Raw genomic sequence first — 17,775 nt, forward strand, 5'->3', positions numbered from 1 at the left:
ATGTTCTCCCCGTGTCTGCGTGGGTTTTTTCCGGTTTCCTCCCACATTCCAAAAACATGTCGCAGGTTAATTGGAAAAAAATGGGAAAATTGCCCCGAATGAGCGAGTGAGTTAATGGTTGTTTGTGTATATGTGGCCCCTTTGAGTGCTGCTGCGACATTTTAATTTCCCCAACGAGGATCAATAAAGTATTATTATCTTAATCTAAAGTTTTATACAGCGAGATTTCATCACTCTTGGCGATACACCTGGTTATCTGTTTTGCATATAAGAATATTTAAAAAGATAAAGTTTTAGTCTCAGGTGATTTTTTTTAGCCATATTCAAGATGTTATTGGCGAGTACAGACCTTGCATCATATTAGCAATAGGCCTGGATATCTTTCCTCAGGTGTGTGTATGATTTCCCAAACGACCCATAATATCAAGTTTTTTCAAGTTAACTCCCACAGTCCTGAACAGAATTCAATATGATTGGTTGGGAAGAACCCCTGGTTAAATGTCTGCCAACATCAGTCTAAAAACAAACAATACATTTGATATCTTCACCTGTGTTTGTTTATTACAAAGAAGTAGTTATATATTGACAACATCTCTGAATTGTCAATAAGTTCTTTAATGCAAACAATGTGCAAAATGTACACTTCCCAATTGACTTTTGGAAATTTACATCAAATTTTGTAGGACATACTTAGGTTATTCATATCAAACGAAATTCCATCAACAAATCCATAAAAACAACTCAAAGGACGTGAAATTATAAAATATAGACATTATGTTGCCCTTTAAATATTAACCCGGGGTTTCAACATTAAGGGCCGCGAGGTGGCGCTGTTTCACACTCAGCTTCAAAACAGGCACTAACGAAGAAGATCGCTCTCCTCCATGTGAATACCAGCGTAGCAAGAGCAACGTTGCAAAAATGGTTCGTAAATTAAAATATCATGAACAGAAACTATTAAAAAAGGTCGACTTTATTAACTGGGAGGTGGACAATAACATTCACGAGGTTAAAGTACTACGGAGGTTTCGCATCGAGAAGAGGGAAGACTACACCAAGTGAGTTCAAGCTAACGTTGTAGCTTATGTTCATTTTCACAAGACGTAATACGTATTTATTCGATCTATTTTGTCTATTTAATCATCAAAGAAGTTGTATTTTATCTTTTTTCTTCCTATTAGTTCCTAGAGATTTTGTATAATTACAGACGCACATTGTTTACGTGGGGAGGCGGTAACGTTACTTTTATTAATTTTTTTCAACAAATCATTTGAAGAGGAAGAAGTATTTGTGGCAGGGTTCAATGTAAGAGTAGCGACAAGGAGTCAAGACCATGAAGTTAGTCTTGTAGGTTCTAAATGTGTTTAATTATCTCTTTGAATATGATATTCCATGGCCAAGCTTTAGCACAAAGAATGGACACCGTAATATTTCTTTTGAAACCTATTGTAATTGCTGAAGAGCTCTCATTGTATAAAAAATGCTCTGGAAGTGCTTCAACACACTGTTGTGTTCTAATCTCTGCATTATTTGAAATTTGGAATGGAGAGAATCTTTTTCTTTTTGTTTTGTTGATTTCTTGTCTTTGGTTATAACTGTTGATGATGTGCATTAAATTCAAAGGAAAACTATTTTTTTGTAAAATTTCAATGATTCAAAATTTTGGTATTCCCACCTTTTGAAAATCTCGCAGGTACAACAAGCTGAGTCGAAATATTCGAGAACTGGCCCAGAAGATCCGGGACCTGGATGACAAGGACGGATTCAGAGCTCAGAGTACACACCGTCTCCTGGAAAAACTGTGAGTGTGAGGACACTTTACATGGTGATATCATTACCAAACAAGAGAATCATCTAAGCAGCTAATCAAAAAAAGTACTTATAGGTTAAAACAGTCCTTTGTTGGGGCCTTACGTGACAAGGTATTTCTAAATGTCTGTTATTATCTGTTCTGAAAATAATCTTGTTAGCTTGTTAGCAGCTGCACCAGAGGACCCGCAGCTTGTGGGTAGTTACAACACTGTACTTTTCTAAACTGGTGCTTTTCTAAACGTGTTTGAAATAGCATGGTTTAAGATTCATTGTTATTCTGAACAGTGTTTAATTGATGACACTTATTTATCTGAATAATTTAACAATTTTTGCCAAACTTCTACATGCAGCACCTTAATACTTTGAATCTTCTTGCTAGTTACAGCATCGGGCTCATCCCCACCAAACAGAATCTGTCACTTACTGAGAAAGTCACAGCTTCATCATTTTGCAGGTAAAGGACCAACAGAAATGTTGTGTGACTACATTACATCCTCTAGGAATTGTGTGTGTGAGATCACAACAGATCAATCTATCTCCACCTTGTGGTTCGCAATCAAACCATTATTTTGTTCACATGTATTAGCAGATGAACCGCCACCATCGCCCTGACAATTACATGGTACCACAGTTTTCAGTTTGTTTTTGTTATCTTTTGTATTGTCTATTAAGTTAGCAGACATTACTCTGCTGCCTCCCCAAACGGTCTGGTCAGGCTCTCTGAAATGGGTGAGAAGGTAGACAGCGCATATGGTTGCAATAAGAGACTTTCACCACTTGATGCCAGTAAATCCATCACACAGGTCATTCAAGGCGTCTCATCAAGTGTCTGTTACTTTTATCCCCTACGTGTCCTCTCTGCAGAAGGAGGCTGCCCAGCATTATGTTGACCCTGCGTATGGCCCAGAACCTGAAAACAGCCATTACCTTCATTGAACAGGGACGTATCCTTCTTTGCTGCATGTCAAATTCACCTTTGTACAGAGGGAATTGGAAACAAACAAGTATCATCAATAGTCAGGAGGCCAATGTCAGTTACGCTTGTGTTGTTATTTATTCATTTTTTTAATAAATTAGACACATCTGACAATGACACAGAGTTAAACTATTTGAACTGATCGAAAAAGGTTCAATTCTATAGTTTAATTTTATCATAACACCTGTATTTTTTAACATTGTCTAGTTATTTCCATACTACATTTAGCCAATTTATTATAGATTTTCTGTCTTTATTTTTCTTTGGTAATATTTTGAAAGTGACCAAATGCCAACGTATGACGCATTTTTGGTCATCCGTCCGTCCCTCCCTCCCTCCCTCCGTCCGTCTGTCCGTCCGTCCGCCCGCCAGCCCGCCCGCCCGCCGTTTATCATCATCAATCGAGAGGCAGGGTACACCCTGGACTGGTTGGCAGTCAATCGAAGGCAAATATAGACAAGCAAGCATTCACTTACTCATTCGGGACAATTTTCCCAATATTTTTTCCAATTAACCTGGTGCATGGTTAATCGGAATTGACCAGGGTCCTTTGTGCACAGAGGCCTAGATTCAGAATACTGAGTCTGATCTGTGATTGGGACTGAACTGACTTGAACTGAAGCAGTTCAAGAAATAAATCGGGTCCAGTTTTTAAGATAAGATCTGTCAATGAGTTTCATGACATCTTCATTTGTATCTGGTATGTCCATTGCCGGGTCCTGTCTTACCGAAAGCAGCTAATTTGTATCATGTGGGAAGACTGTGTTTTGCATCAGGGTCCTTGACTCTGTCCCAGATGTGCGTGTGGGCCCGGAGATCATCACAGATCCAGCATTTCTAGTCACAAGGTCAGCGTCTGCATTTCTTCTCACTTAAAAGCATTACTGTGGAACAGGCCGCTGCAGCTTTATCTATTGTTGTACTATAAAATATGTTTTATCATTTAGAACTCTAGCAAGTAAACACATGCAAAATCACCTTTGTACGTATCCATCCCACAGGAATATGGAAGACTTTGTCACCTGGGTAGACTCCTCAAAGATCAAACAGCATGTCATGAATTACAATGATGAGGTAAGCCTGAGTCCGTCCTTCCTCCCGAGGTAGTGGAGAAAATGTGATTTCCATGGCGCCAGTTGTGGTACTGAATGGTTTAAAGCCATTTCTGGTCAAATATTAAGGAAACAAATCAATGGTATGTCAAATGAATCTCCTCTCAGCTTAGGAAAAAGAATGGTAGCCTAGTTCCATCAAAAGTCATCAAATACAAACCTAAGCTTTTTAACACCCTTATGTAGATATTTTCACCAACCAGCATTGGTCACGGAAACCAGTGTTACATGTCCATTACATGGACTTGCTTTCCCAGACAAAGCAGCAAGTGGGTGTGGTGATTTCATGCAGCACCACGGAGGAGCTGCATTTAGTTGAGGGTTTGCATGTCATTTATTTAATTGAAAGAACAAAACAGCATTTTTTTTTTTTTGGGCCGATCTGTACACAAGACAAAAAGGAAACACATTTTAAAATAATTATGTTCTGATCAGAGTGTGGGTCATTTTAGTTGAGCTCTGTTCAGAAACAAACATTTAACTATTCATTTGCTTGGTATCCTACATTCTTATGTTTCACAGAAATTCATTTATATTTTATTAACAACAACAACAGCAGCATCTTTTCGGTTTACTCAGAATTTTCCCCGAAAAGACGTTTTACAAATTAATTGTAAACAGTATTTCTGTTATTTTAATGTACAGTAGGTATCTTTTACTGTATGTGAGGGTAATTCTAGTACCAAAGTACATTTGTTTGCCTTAAAACATGTTTAGATGTTCATAAGAATACCTGGAATTGAAATCACACGAGTGTAAAATCTCCATTTAAAAACAGAGAGAAACTCTAGTTGCCCTTTGACCAGAATGTAAATGTTTGCTGCTTTTCTTCTGCAGAGAGATGACTTCGACCTGCTGGCTTGAATTTGTGCATTCATCAGCCTGGAGGACGGTTACTCCCCTTTTTTGGCCAACATCAGTTTTAAAAAAGTTTCAACAACCCGAGACACTCTTGATTTATCTCAGACAGACTAATTGTTCTCCTCACCCTCAACAACTGTAATTCAATCTTCAGAGGAAGGGAAAGGAACAGACTGACCACTTAAATACAACTGAGAAATCCCAGTGTTAGTTACGTTGCAGCCGTTATCTGATCACCTGAGTTCAGAATGAAGGTAAGGGTTTGCTGTTGACACATAAATCATGTCCAAGGCTGGACAGATCTATTTGGAACAATTGACGAGTCCGATTATGAAGTCACCAGGGATCTGTCTCTGACTTGTTATTTTGGATTAGAAGCAAATTTGAAAGAGACATGCTCTTTGGATGTGTCAGTGTAATTGTGTGATAACTGTTGGTGATATTAAGTTTCCATACATTTTTTTTTATAAAAGAATACATTTTAATAAACATTCAAACTCTAACAAGATTCTCACAGTTCTGTGAACTCCAGACAATAAACATTGTATCATACTTTTAAGACTTAAAGGATCAGCATATACATAGATGGTTTCTCTGAATGTCAAAACATTACAGATAAACCATGCGAAATGTGTAAACGCAAGTTGCTCAAACCCCACCCACCCCGAAGTAGCACTCTAACAATGAAGTTCAATTCTATGATACACTCCTCGGAGGGCTGGGCAATCAAAGCACATCACAACTATATCAGACTTCAGACAACAAATTTTTTGTTACATATATATCACAGTGTTCTTCAGGGATTGGAAATATGTCAAAAACATCTCTATAAAGCTGACCCTGTCCCAGCCATATTGAGCTGTTTAATGACATTTGAAAGAAGCTTGTTAATGTAGCATTAAGCAGCATCACAGAAAAAGCTCAAAATTCCAAGTGCTTATTTTCTGAAAGTTTCCTGCCCATTCTATTTGCTTTCATTTCTAGCATGTAATTTCTGGGGATCCTTCTTCCAGACTTTTGAAAGGGGCTAATGCCAATGTGCTTGAGAATCTTCCAACAATATTTAAAACAGCAATTGTCAAAAATATAGAATATTTTCTAGATCGTGATAGATTTGGAAATAAAAATTTTGCATTTTACTTCAATGTAAAAATTATCCATATACAACAGTGCACATACACAAACCTCGATATACTGCCTTGCCCTGAATCCGACCACAAAAATAAATAACCCTGTGACCCAATTTGCACTAATAAAGAAAAAGAAAAAAGAACCAATGAAACTAACAAAATAACCAGTTATGGATGAGCGGTCTCAACCGGTAAGGCGTGCACAGAAAAATGGCATGGTTATGCCAGATCTTCAGTGTTCTAACTCCGTCACAGCCACCAGAAGCGAACGTAGATGATGAGCGTGACAAAAAAGACTGCCACGGCGGCCACCTTGGCATACGTGGAGCGGGTGTTTAGGTACTTTGCGTCGCTGCGATACTTCTTCGACAGCGTTGACAGGTTGCTTGCTTTTGTGTCCAGAGCTGAAGGGGCAACATTTTTTTGTATAGGATTAGCTACATAGATGATCCAGGAAAACTTGAAAAAGGCTATTTCTTGCAATGTAATAGAGGGGAGATCTTGACATATGCTGCAAAAAATCTGTCACAAATACCTTTTTTGGTCCCATATTGCCAGTATTATGTTACCACACCTACCAGAAAGAGCCTCTCCTCGTTGCAGAACTTCCTCTATATTGGCCACCATAATTTTCTGGACATCGTGCAGCTCTGTGTTGATGCTGCCCAGATTTCTTCTTGCTCTGCCATCCATGTATGACTTCTTTGTCTTCTGGATGTACGTGTCTTGATAATTTGGAATAACACAAAGCTTTGTCAAGGTCTATTTGCGGCTCATGTAACATTTGAAACACAAACGATTGCTTTCCAATCCATGGAATATCAGTAGTGAAGCAGCTAGCGACACTTATAAGTTAACATTTTCTATAAAAATACAAGAGTGCTGAAAATGATCCCAAATTAGTTGAAAAAATCAGTTGGAATTTTCCAGAATGTATTTGACAATTACTCAGAAACTGCCTATTTTAAAAATGTCGAAGAAAATTGCAAGCATCAGTGGGAATGCAGTTTTTATTATGGAAATTTACTTTTAAAGATGAGAATATTGTGTGGCGGTATTCTGACAGCTTCAAAATCCATTCATTCTGAGTGTATTTTTGTTCTGATAATTCACAGCTCCTGATGATAAAACTAGGCTTGTCTTACCAAACTCGATGAATGAGTATGGCCTGGTAACCCGGGATATTTTCCCCCCGTACTGGTCATAGAACTCTGTGTGAAGATCCCCAAGGAATGCAAACACCATCTTCTTGGGGAATGAGGCCTCACAGAGCGAAAGGTAACAAACGTCTTCTGCAATTAAATAGCTGAGAACGAGAAATGTCTCTCAAGTCCGAGTCAATCCAACCACTCTGATGCTTATCAACAACAGGTAACACTCATCATAGAAGCGTTAAGTGTAACTCACTGAAAGCTCATGTTGCCGGCCTCCAGGGTGCAGCGCTCGGGACTCTGAGCGTTGAGCTTACGACACAGCTGCTTGGCTTGGCTCTGGTACTGCTGGAGGTCTCTCCCTAACTTTTCAAAACAAAGAAGCAAAAAAAAATGCTGATAAAATTATAATTTCAAGAGTGACATAGACATGGCATGAACATACTTCCTGGTTTGGCCTAGAACCTGAAATGCTACCCCAGTCAAACTTAAGTTGTTCTTTACATTGCCATGTTTGAAGATTGAACTTAAACTTTGTCAGCAGATGATGGTATAGACTTGGGTCTCATCACCAATACTTTGAAGCTATTTCTGGTCCAATATTGAGCAGAGAGAAGAGTGATGCAGGCAACTGAAGCCCCCCGGCTGCAGACACTGACAACACTCAAGGTGACAATGTTTACAGCTGGTTAAATTGTGGAGTCAGAAATGACATTTTAATACACCGGTCAAAGACAGCTTTAATGAGTGCTTGTGCCAAACAAACATGCATTTGCAACTTCTTATGAAAAGTTTGAAAAAGTTTAGTTTTTTCCTATAGCATTCTGCAAAAAAAAGCAACACAAGTGCAGAGATAAGCAAACAAAGTATTACTTTTAAATCAACAGTACTTGAGTGTTGGTTATTCATGTGCCGAAGTTTCAAGAATAAAACAAAGAATCTAAGTAATCTTTTGATAGTTGTGTACTTTGACCGACTAACGAGTAGAATTTAAATGCCCTATTTATTGCCTTCAGTTTGGTTCAGCGAGCTAGCTTTAAGTCTTACCTGATCATATTCCTGCATGGAAGCAGCTAGCGGGAGTCCGTCCGCCACACGAGCAACCATTGTTAGTAAAATCATATCGATTGAATGCAATAATCGGTAAAGTCGAAGAAAGAGCAAACTTCGAAAACTCGCTTTTTTTTTTCCTGTCAACTTTTGTGATGATGCAAAGACTCTGTTGGACGGATGTTCCTGGTGCGCAGACGAATAGCTTCCGAGTGGCAACTGCTGAAATTGCAAGTGGATGCTGTATTTTGCATGGTATATATTGAAGGAGACTACCAAAATTTACCAGCGATGTGATTTTTTTTTCTGTTCAATATGGATAAAGCAATTTCTGACTCGTTTTATGATTTTTTTTCATAGAAGGCGGGCGTTATTTTTTGAATTGCATCCGAGTGTCAGGCCATGGGATCCAGCCGTCCGACGATTAGACAGCTGGCAGACGGACTGACTGCATCTCCGCTGATGCTTGTATTGAGCCAAGAGGTGCAGATGCAGTCTGTCTGGGTCGCATGTCTGGAGTGAAAAACCTCCCCGAACAAGAACCACAGCAAGGAGCCTCGAATCATGGATAACCCCGGAAGGTAATTGATCTCTTTTGCCGCACAAATCTCGGGTCTGTCGGTTTGTTTAGTCCCGATTGTGTCGGCGTTTGGCCGCGGAATGGCTGCTTTCATCGCAATTTAACTTATTGTTTCAGAGACCTTATTCTCTCTTGAGTGTTTAACGCTGGTGTAACCGCCACTTTAAAGCATATGGAATTGAAAAAAAAATAGTTTTATTTATGTGTGTTTCCATGCAATTAGACCAGTGCATGTAACAGCATGATTGAGACGTAAGCCAGCGGCGCCGGAGCGGATGATGTGTCAGGACCAGCTGACTCTGCATCTGGACTGTCACTCCTCCGTCCGGCAGCCCAAAGAAAAGCCTGGGTCAAATGCCCCCGGTGTGTGAGCCATATTACCGCTGCCACGGTTTTTTAATCCCCCGCGAACGCCACAAACGCCTCCATTCTGCGCGTAAACGCTTGGCACGGCGGCATCCCGCCGCACTCAAAGGCCTCATTGTTGCGGGGCAGCTGGCACCGGCGCGCACGTCCCCTGATTGGTGCTCTCGCCGACGTGCGTGGTGTGCGTGTGCGTGAAGCAGACGGGGGTGGGGGGTATTGTGGTTGCGGGACGAGACGGCGCTGACAGCGGCGGGCGGGGTCTTCATGACTAATTGATTGAGAGGAGGAAAAAATAAAAATAAATAAAATGATGCTCAGTGGCTCCCAGGGTATGATTCCAGGGGTTTCCTTTTCGAAATGGAGCTGATCGTTTGCCCCCCCCTGAGGGTTTGCCGTTTTGCAGTGATGGATCAGACTCGAGGCCAGTCTGTCCTGGCTTTTCACCATCACCACCACCATCATCATCATCATCATTATCATTATTATCATTATTATTGTCATCGTCACCAGGTATGCATGTGATGCCCAGGAGTGAGGAGGAACATAGGTAAGGAGGAGGAGGAGGAGGAGATGGGCTGCACCTCCGCCAAGCAGGTGTCTGCCGTGCCCAACAGTGAGGAGGGCCAGAGCAAAGCCTACAGCAACGGAGACCTCCTTTCTGGTCAGTCTGTTTTACCTCAAAGCGATTCTTTTTATGTATCTGAGGTGGGGTGTCGGTTGGGGTTCCCATCTCATGTCAAAAGGTGCCCTTGCAACGATTCAAATGCCAGCGTGCAGTATTTCTGACAATCCAAGATGAAAACCAAAATTCTAATCTTGGCACATCAGAAACAACCAAACCAGACCTAAACATGTAATCTATATTCATCTACTTAAAGGGAAAGTTGACATTAATATTCTGTTTATATATTATGCATAATCTTTGTTTATTTGTATCTATACCTTTATCCCATATTCTTTCTCTTATTACTAATTGCACACTTTTCTATCCTGTAATCCTACTGTAACAATTGAATTTCCCTGTCATGGGATCAATAAAGTCTTATCTTATCTTATCTTATGAAGGAGACAATAGTATGGCACTTATTTGGGGAATGTATTCTCATGCATAATTTTTTGGAATGTCCCATATATATATATTCGATCGTATTGCATTTGGATGATAGTCATTTGAGTAAAAATAACGACCGGCCGTGCCAAGTGGCAAAAGCAGATACTAACCATTCATTTTATTTGTATGTTCACAAATACGACAATCTGCAAATGGTGACAGCTCTACCAGCCGGACCATGGGCCATTTTCCACCAGTGCCACACTTTGTATCTCTGTTTTAATTAATGCGTGGGATTCCACTTGAGATGGGGGCCTGTGTAAGTGTGAGTGAATAGATGGCGAGGGCCAAGACAGGAGGAGAGTCTGGCCCACAGCTCGTGTTTTTGCCATTTGCCAGCCATTGTTATGAGAGGATTTAGTCCGTAGCGTGAGAATTCAGGCACATAATTACTTTTCCGAGTACTGAACTGTGAGAACTATTAGCGCGGGGGATTGTGTGAGAGGGACATCCCTTGTGTGCCTCTGTGTCCTGTATTTGTTCGATGAGATGTAATTCCTCCCTTTCTCCTCTCCATCACAGATGAATACAAAATGAAAGGAGTGGAGAAAGTCAAGTATATCAGTGGGGACGAGGGTGGCGTGGACAGCCAGGACAGCACGGTGCGTTTGCCGTTATTCTTTTATTCTTTTTTTTTTTTCTTAATTTCCTTGTCTCTAATGGACAGTTAAGCTGCTTTTCTACCACATGGTAATGACTCTGCTTGCCCTTGTTTAGTTTTTTAATTGGGAAAAAAAAGATGTTTGTTGGTATCAACTTCCATGAGGTCCTCGAAAATGAGGTGAAAAAAGTGTCTGGCACCGATTGGTCAGAGTGAATCATTGCTTAACTGGGAGGGATTTGGTTTATTTGGTCAAGTGAGTGTCCCAGACCACCAGAGCATGCAGACACTAAATGACTCAGAAAATGATAGAACCTATAAAAAACTTTTTAGCATTTTCAGCACAGGTTATTAACTGACAGTCAGCAAACTAATAGCTCACTGGAGTTAGTATTTGTTTCCACTAATAATCTTGAATGTTGTGTTGAGTTACATGTTCAGTTGTAGTTAATGCACATCTTTGGCTCCAAAAGTCTTTGGGATTTTTTTTTCCAATTTTCTTTTTGCGTTTTAAATTCAGATCATTTTGTGATATATTATTTTTTATATTTACATTTTGTAATTGTATTTTATTTTTTTATACATATGTACTTTTTTTTACATCCTTCAGTTTGGAATATTGAATTGATGTCAAAATATCCTTTGACATTGATTATGTCATTATTATTATCATTATTAGTGGTAGTAGTAGTAGCAGTATAATCTTAAAATTATTACTTTTTTAATAATAATAATAATAATTGTTAATAGTAGTGGTCGTAAAACAATTAGTCTCATCACTTGTATCACTTATTATAATTTTAACATTATGACGATAGTAATTATTATCTAGTTACAAATGTGTACACCTTATATGGGCATGTCTGTAGGGTGTCTTTGAGTGAGAATTATTATTTTTAATATTATGTATTTTATTTTGCTATTGAGTGCATTTCCAGCCACGACCTGCAGGGGGTCGAGTGCACTCCATCAGCCTATGCAGGATGCAAAATGCCAGCTCGCACCTCTATAATTCAATATATCTCAAACTGATTTCTCCACCCTCCCACTGTTCAATTGTTAAATGCAGCTTTATTGCATGGTTGATTCTGAGTGTGTGTTCGACGTCCTGCAGGAGAAGAGCGCTCTGCTTGGCAAAAGTCAACACATGGATGAGACCGGATCAAACGGAAATGGAAAGATACTGTAAGTGTCAGTTGTACCTCTCAGGTCCTTATTGCTATTTTCTTGTTTGAACCTTAAACAGCTGATGTTTAAATCTCTACGCTTCTGCAGGAGCATCCACTCCTCAGAGAGCCAGCTCGAGTTCTTCAGGATGTTGGACGAGAAAATTGAAAAGGTAGGTGAGCGGCACAAGAGTGATTTGCATGTCTTGCGTTTGTGCTTTTTTTTTTTTTCACAAAAAAAAAAAAACACTAATAAATGACATCGGCGAGGTTAATCCCACCGCTGCAGCAAATCCGTAGCAAGTGGGGACATGGCAGATGACCGAGAAATGCAATGGAAAAAACCTCAATCTGTCACATCCAGTGCATTTGCACAACATGTGGTTAATTATAGGATTCTTGGAAACGTGTTTGTGTGAAGGAGGGGCGGTGTGAGATGATCTAGTGCAAAAATTAGGGGGGGTGATGTTGATGAACCAGATTTTCCTCCATTTTGAGTAGGGATGGCAGTGCCTCTTTACTCTTGACTTAAAATCAGTTAATTAGCCTTTCAGTTCTCCTCAGCTCTAATCACTTTACTGATTAAGTATAAATACAATAATGTTGCCAATATTAACCCGAGTCGCGCTTCTAACTTTGCCCCCCCCACCACCACCATGTTCTTGACCTTTCGTTTGCTTTGAATATTCAATGATTCAGGAAAAAGGCCCGACTTTTAACTGCACTACCAAACAATATTTAAATACATGTATTCAAAGATTCTTGTCTGAGTTGCAGCAGATCTATCGGTCACTTTCAATGCCTTGTCAAAAACTGTAGTCCAAATAAATAATTCAAAAAGGAATTGAACACCGAACTTGATTTTTTTTTTTTCATGATTCATCCACCTACCATTGACTATAACAAGCCTGAATGAGGCATTAAATGTCGGTGTCAATTGAATTACACTTATACAATATGTCACAAGCACATCCTTGTTTTCTCAGGAATCTTTTTTATTCTAGCTTGTTGTTTACACTTTTACTATACTCTCTAAACATGCAAATTTTTTGGAGGAAATACAGCTTATTTAATGCCCTGGCACTTTAAGAAACACAACAGTTCCTACTCTGTCCTAGCTTATCTGAGCGAGGACAGAGTGACTCACAGCGAATGATGTAGATAGATGAAGAGGACACAACAGGCCAGAGAAAAAAAAAACAGTTTCTTTTCTTTATTTATTTTTTTGTTTTTTTGGTGTGAATATCCCCTTAAGCAACAAACATCCAACACAAATATGATCGGCAAAACAACTGATTCCATGTCACTGTCACTTGCATTTGCCACACTGTCTGTTCCACACTGTTTGACTGTAATTCACAGTAACGTGTGTGTGTGTGTGTGTGCGTGTGTGTGTGTGTGTGCAGGGCAAGGACTACTGCTCAGAGGAGGAGGACATGACATAGCACTGTGATTATTCATCCATCGGTCCCCACCTTGTGACACCGCCTCTAACAGGAATGGATTATTGATTTATATCAAGCACCTTTTCACCATCCAGCTCATGACTCTTGCTGCTCTGTCGAGGAAAACAAAATCACAAGATGGTTCTTGAGTTTCTGTGGTTCTCTAACCAGGAGAACCCCCCCGTATTAGTTGTTGAAAAGCCATTGAGGGACGCCAAGCTCTCTGGGATGATGAGAGATAACTCTTGAAAATCTGGATCCTACTGATATTTCCTGCGGGCTTTTAAAACCCTGTTACAGATTCAACCTGACAGCGGTGGTGACTGTCGCGGACGCTGACTCATGAATCCCTTTGAATATTTCAAGATTCCCAAGGAGTCAACAGGTCTGACCCTCCCTGCATCCCAGGACATGGGGTGAACATTTTTTTTTTCTTTTCTACCAGGTGTCTGCCGGTGCAGTGTTTGTCTGTCACACTCTGTTCTGATGTAGAGTATTTATGTCAAGCAAGGCTCAGGGTTGAAAGTGATATTATTATCATGTAGTTAAGTCACCCCCCCCCCAACACATCACTGTTGCACCATTAAAAACATGCACATGCACTGACACAGCCGGATCCCTGACGCCCCCCCCCCCTGCGCGCTCGGACGTTCCACATAAATCCAGGTGGATTCTGCAGTCACGTATTAGTCCAACTTTGTATTTTCATCACCAGTGTTGTCGTGTTCTTTTTAAAAATAGAATTTTTTAGAAAAATAAAGTGTTTTCAGTAACCTGTCCCCGCAGCTGATGCTGGTGTTTTAGGTTCAAAGAAACGTGCACGTGCACGTGCAATGCACGCACCATCCCTCGTGTGAATCTTCGGATCCGGCGCCACACCAACGCGGCAACAGGTGAGGTACGATTTGATTGGAACATTCAATTTTTGCTAGGAGTAAATGCAGCGACTTGAGAATTGAAACTTTATGCCTTTAAACTTTGTTTTTACACATTAAGTAAAATTTACACTAATTTCTTTGTTGATTGAAAAAAAGAATATTTACATTGTTTTGTAAGATGACTATCCTTGAAGCTGAAAAAGCCTCTTCTGAGAAAAAGAGCAGAAGTCACTCCAACGAACTCCACAACCTTTAGTCTACACAGGCACTATAAACAAACAACACTGATTAATCGATTGGTAGCCAAACCTCAATGACAAGTTATTTTGATCATTTAAGAAGGAACTGTCAAAATTTTCAGATATTTTAAATTCCTTCAACATTAATGTGTTTTTCTCTAGTCTCCTGCCATGGGAACAGGACCCCTGTTGTCTGCATACATCACTTTACCATTGTTTCAATTTCCATTTGTTTTCATTTGACTGGCCCTTCTACAAAGTCAGACCCCCGTCTCAAACTAAATAAACGTCAAAAATAAAATGAATTATTTAATCAATACAGATTTGATTCTAGCCATGAGTGTATTCATGTTAAAAAATGTTTGCGTTGGACAGACCTTATACAAGTGGGGAACAAAATTCATAATTCTAAACTGAAGCTAAAAAGGCTATGAAAATGACCTCTGTGAGAGTAGATACACATCTGTTTCATAGTCTACATTGTTAATAGCCTTAAATATTTCAATTTAATATCATTTTTTTTCCTGGTATGGAACAGGGTAGGTGTGTAGGACTCCTGTATATGACACTGAAAACCATGGAGATAAATATTCATAATCCCGTTTTGCAGTGAGGGCAGAGCTGGGGCCTTTTTTTTGAATATCATAGGAAGAGACACTTGCTCTCAGAGAAAGCCAGAGATCTGCCTTTATTTCAGTAACAGAGCAACATAGTGTGCATACTTTGCAAAGAGTCTTACTTTTGGATTGTGTCTGTTTATAGAGTGGGTTCCTCTGCAGCCATCAGTAAAATTACCAAGGTTTTCATGAAGGATTTTATATTCCACTTAAGAGTTATTGGACTATTCAAACCCATCAGTAGCGGCGGGTATCAGTAATGACCTCCTATGAGTATTAATGTTTTACTGAATGTCAAAATAATACAGTGGAGGGAGCTGAATGAAATATCTGGAGTATCTGTGATAAATTATGTGCATTATAACTCAAACCTTATTTCTTTATTTCTGTATCAATAATCAATTAAATGGTAGTATGTGTGCGTGTGTGCGTGTGTGCGCGCGCGCGCGTGTGTGTGTGTGTGTGTGTGTTAAATGATCTGTCCCTGTGCTGCTGCTGTGAATGGACGGATAGAATTGATTACATCTCCAATCACTTTCTGCACTTTCAAATTAATTAATATTCCTTTGTATCACTATGTAATATTAATTTCCTTTTCATTTCTTTTATCTCATTCATTTTTTTAAAAATAGTTTTCTGAGCCAATTTTCTACCAAAAACATTTGACGCCATCTACTGGCAGTGAAATGGATGAGTGGGCACGTGTGAGGACACCGGTTCTCTGTTTGGGTGCTTTACCTTTCTGAACCTTCTGAAAGTAACAACCTCATTTTTTTTTTTTTTTAATAAAGACAGTAGCAAAGTATTCAACTATAAACACTGCGTAGCTAGGAATAAAAGCCTGGAATCTTCTTCTGGTCTATTCTTCACTTGGAAAAAAGGTGACAATTGTTAGCAGTGGAGTTTTCAGGATAGGTATTGTATATGAATACAATACACTGACTAATTGATTTTATTTTCCCAACCAGCCCTCTCCTTCACTTGTCTGTAAAATCAGACACAACGGTACATACCCCGGGATTCTCTCCATTCCAAATGATTGAAAAGGGTGTCAGAAAAAGGAGGAAATCACTGGAGTTATCATAAGTTATTTGATGCAGCAATTGTTTTCTTATTGAGAGGGACTCACAGGTCACGCAGGGGCTAGAGTGTGACCTGAGGCCGCGACTGCGGCACATCGCTGACATATTCCGGCAGCAGGTCCCGGGATCCAAACCCCCATTTTGCCTTTCTCTTTCCGCATATCTAACAGATTGTCTCTTCAATGCTGCTGTCGTCTCTTCCTGTGCTGACGTCGTCCCACGTCTTGGAACAGGCCCAGGGGCGGATCCGGTGTCACCAAGCCGTCTGTCAACCTCTGATAGACCAGGGTGGAGTCGGATGCAACGGCGCACAGCAGCACAGGGCTGCCTCGGTCCAGCACATGTCGGATACTGCAAATGGGAGAGGAGGGGGAAGACTGATGAGATCATAGAAGTGATTAATAAAAAGTAAAACAGGAGGAGGAGGTGAGTTTGGGTTTTATCACCTGCGGTGGTTGATGGATCTGTGGACTGGCAGAGGGAGAACTGTGTGTATGGGTGCTCCTTCCTTTTCCCTCCCCTCTAGTAGAACCACATTAAGTTCAGTGCTCCTGACACTTGAGACGTCCTTCCACTGACGCACTGCAGACATAAGGAAATAAATCACCTTTTTACAATTTTTGTCAACAGACTGTATATATAAACACACAAACTCTCACACTTTTCATTATCTAACTATAAAGGATGGAAAAAAATACTGCTCAAAGGATAAATATAATTGAATATCTAGGTTCAATATTAATCGAATCTTTATCTTGCTCTCAGGTAACTCCATGTTGATTTCCAGGTAATTAGGTTTACAATGTGTCACAGAGTAGTTTCATATAAGTTTGTCACACAACTTTTCCCATTCATCTTGAAAAATGTATTAGATAACGTAAAGCTGAATTTCAGAACATTTTCATATAATTTTCTATCAGTGTCTTGATTTTATTCAAACACAATATCTTGCTAACATTCAAAACATTTTGATTGATTTTTCCATTTTGAGATGAAAATAAATCCTTGATTATGATCTTCTCCTATCTTTTACAGATCCTCAGTTAAAACACCTCTATGAACAATGAGTCTAAAAATGGTGCTCTTAAACCACCAGACTCACCCTCGACGAGATCCATGAAGACGAGGAAAGCTGCATGGACCTGCGTGCAATCTTCGACCTCCAGATTCTTCATTTCTTGATACTGAAACGGAGAAGAAGCGGGTGGTTATAGAAGAGCGGGGCAGCCGAGCCGAGCGCAGCTTCCGCCATCCAGGTCCTTTTGAGCTCCAACTCACCGCAGGGTGATGGAGGATCCAGTTCGGGGGCTGATTCATTGACATTTCAGCCATTTCACAAGGTTAGAATTCGAAAGACTATGCGGGCAGCAAAACAGTCGGACGATTTTGTCTACACCCTGTACTCTACTCACGTGGAAGAGCCGCCATATTGAGCGCTAGTAAACAAACTATGGGAGAAGTTTGACCCGCATTTAGTCTGGAAGGAGTCGCAAAGAATGGGGTGGACAATTATTATGGCCTATTTTTCGCGATTTTTCTGCTCGGGCCAACTAGGTAGCATGTAAATTGAACAAAATAAAAAATAAAATTGAAATAAT

General features: G+C 40.0%; 4 protein-coding genes across 7 annotated transcripts; 2 read left to right on the forward strand and 2 right to left on the reverse strand.

Annotated features, from left to right (window-relative positions):
* The first annotated feature begins 859 nt into the window (after nucleotides 1-859).
* imp3 (IMP U3 small nucleolar ribonucleoprotein 3) lies at nucleotides 860-5,264 on the forward strand. The gene is made up of 7 exons (XM_086172481.1): nucleotides 860-1,058; nucleotides 1,694-1,801; nucleotides 2,192-2,266; nucleotides 2,677-2,756; nucleotides 3,585-3,636; nucleotides 3,790-3,862; nucleotides 4,738-5,264. Exons 1-7 carry the CDS (start codon nucleotides 922-924, stop codon nucleotides 4,762-4,764), a joined length of 552 nt encoding a protein of 183 aa, XP_086028607.1. The 5' UTR covers nucleotides 860-921; the 3' UTR covers nucleotides 4,765-5,264.
* A 15-nt stretch (nucleotides 5,265-5,279) lies between these two features.
* Nucleotides 5,280-8,264, reverse strand: sec22ba (SEC22 homolog B, vesicle trafficking protein a). The gene is made up of 5 exons (XM_086172478.1): nucleotides 8,090-8,264; nucleotides 7,299-7,408; nucleotides 7,037-7,197; nucleotides 6,470-6,616; nucleotides 5,280-6,295 (listed from the first exon to the last, which is right to left on the reverse strand). Exons 1-5 carry the CDS (start codon nucleotides 8,162-8,164, stop codon nucleotides 6,141-6,143), a joined length of 648 nt encoding a protein of 215 aa, XP_086028604.1. The 5' UTR covers nucleotides 8,165-8,264; the 3' UTR covers nucleotides 5,280-6,140.
* LOC147219124 (uncharacterized protein C1orf21) lies at nucleotides 7,042-15,946 on the forward strand. Of its 3 annotated transcripts, XM_086172491.1 has the most exons (9): nucleotides 7,042-7,169; nucleotides 7,653-7,711; nucleotides 8,259-8,347; nucleotides 8,453-8,673; nucleotides 9,549-9,699; nucleotides 10,672-10,751; nucleotides 11,865-11,935; nucleotides 12,026-12,089; nucleotides 13,323-15,946. In XM_086172491.1, the coding sequence occupies exons 5-9, from the start codon at nucleotides 9,609-9,611 to the stop codon at nucleotides 13,359-13,361; spliced, it is 345 nt and encodes a 114-aa protein (XP_086028617.1). In that variant the 5' UTR covers nucleotides 7,042-7,169; nucleotides 7,653-7,711; nucleotides 8,259-8,347; nucleotides 8,453-8,673; nucleotides 9,549-9,608; the 3' UTR covers nucleotides 13,362-15,946. The 3 variants fall into 3 exon arrangements, with proteins under 3 accessions (XP_086028617.1, XP_086028618.1, XP_086028616.1); XM_086172492.1 differs by lacking the exon at nucleotides 7,653-7,711 and having other exon boundaries at nucleotides 7,065-7,169; XM_086172490.1 differs by lacking the exons at nucleotides 7,042-7,169; nucleotides 7,653-7,711 and having other exon boundaries at nucleotides 8,235-8,347.
* Nucleotides 13,858-17,591, reverse strand: tsen15 (TSEN15 tRNA splicing endonuclease subunit). 2 transcript variants are annotated; one of them, XM_086172484.1, is made up of 4 exons: nucleotides 17,456-17,591; nucleotides 17,280-17,361; nucleotides 16,624-16,759; nucleotides 13,858-16,528 (listed from the first exon to the last, which is right to left on the reverse strand). In XM_086172484.1, exons 1-4 carry the CDS (start codon nucleotides 17,507-17,509, stop codon nucleotides 16,357-16,359), a joined length of 444 nt encoding a protein of 147 aa, XP_086028610.1. In that variant the 5' UTR covers nucleotides 17,510-17,591; the 3' UTR covers nucleotides 13,858-16,356. The 2 variants fall into 2 exon arrangements, with proteins under 2 accessions (XP_086028610.1, XP_086028611.1); XM_086172485.1 differs by having other exon boundaries at nucleotides 16,418-16,554.
* Between the last annotated feature and the right edge of the window lie 184 nt (nucleotides 17,592-17,775).

Source organism: Fistularia commersonii, chromosome 25 (genome assembly GCF_037954325.1).
Source record: "Fistularia commersonii isolate RoL2024-O1a breed Wild chromosome 25, RoL_Fcom_v1.0, whole genome shotgun sequence".
In the NCBI taxonomy this organism is placed as follows: Eukaryota; Metazoa; Chordata; class Actinopteri; order Syngnathiformes; family Fistulariidae; genus Fistularia; species Fistularia commersonii.

Bases quoted from the DNA above. Each gene is read 5' to 3' on its own strand.
- imp3 (XM_086172481.1), top strand. From the start codon at position 922: ATGGTTCGTAAATTAAAATATCATGAACAGAAACTATTAAAAAAGGTC. The intron at 1,802-2,191 runs GTGAGTGTGAGG...TCTTCTTGCTAG, and splicing joins CACCGTCTCCTGGAAAAACT to TTACAGCATCGGGCTCATCC. The intron at 2,267-2,676 runs GTAAAGGACCAA...TCCTCTCTGCAG, and splicing joins ACAGCTTCATCATTTTGCAG to AAGGAGGCTGCCCAGCATTA.
- sec22ba (XM_086172478.1), bottom strand. From the start codon at position 8,164: ATGATTTTACTAACAATGGTTGCTCGTGTGGCGGACGGACTCCCGCTA. The intron at 7,409-8,089 runs GTAAGACTTAAA...TGTTTTGAAAAG, and splicing joins CCATGCAGGAATATGATCAG to TTAGGGAGAGACCTCCAGCA. The intron at 6,296-6,469 runs GTAGGTGTGGTA...TTGCCCCTTCAG, and splicing joins ACGAGGAGAGGCTCTTTCTG to CTCTGGACACAAAAGCAAGC.
- tsen15 (XM_086172484.1), bottom strand. From the start codon at position 17,509: ATGGCTGAAATGTCAATGAATCAGCCCCCGAACTGGATCCTCCATCAC. The intron at 17,362-17,455 runs GTGAGTTGGAGC...TCTCCGTTTCAG, and splicing joins GGATCCTCCATCACCCTGCG to TATCAAGAAATGAAGAATCT. The intron at 16,760-17,279 runs GTGAGTCTGGTG...TTATGTCTGCAG, and splicing joins CTTCATGGATCTCGTCGAGG to TGCGTCAGTGGAAGGACGTC.
- LOC147219124 (XM_086172491.1), top strand. From the start codon at position 9,609: ATGGGCTGCACCTCCGCCAAGCAGGTGTCTGCCGTGCCCAACAGTGAG. The intron at 10,752-11,864 runs GTGCGTTTGCCG...GACGTCCTGCAG, and splicing joins TGGACAGCCAGGACAGCACG to GAGAAGAGCGCTCTGCTTGG. The intron at 11,936-12,025 runs GTAAGTGTCAGT...ACGCTTCTGCAG, and splicing joins AACGGAAATGGAAAGATACT to GAGCATCCACTCCTCAGAGA.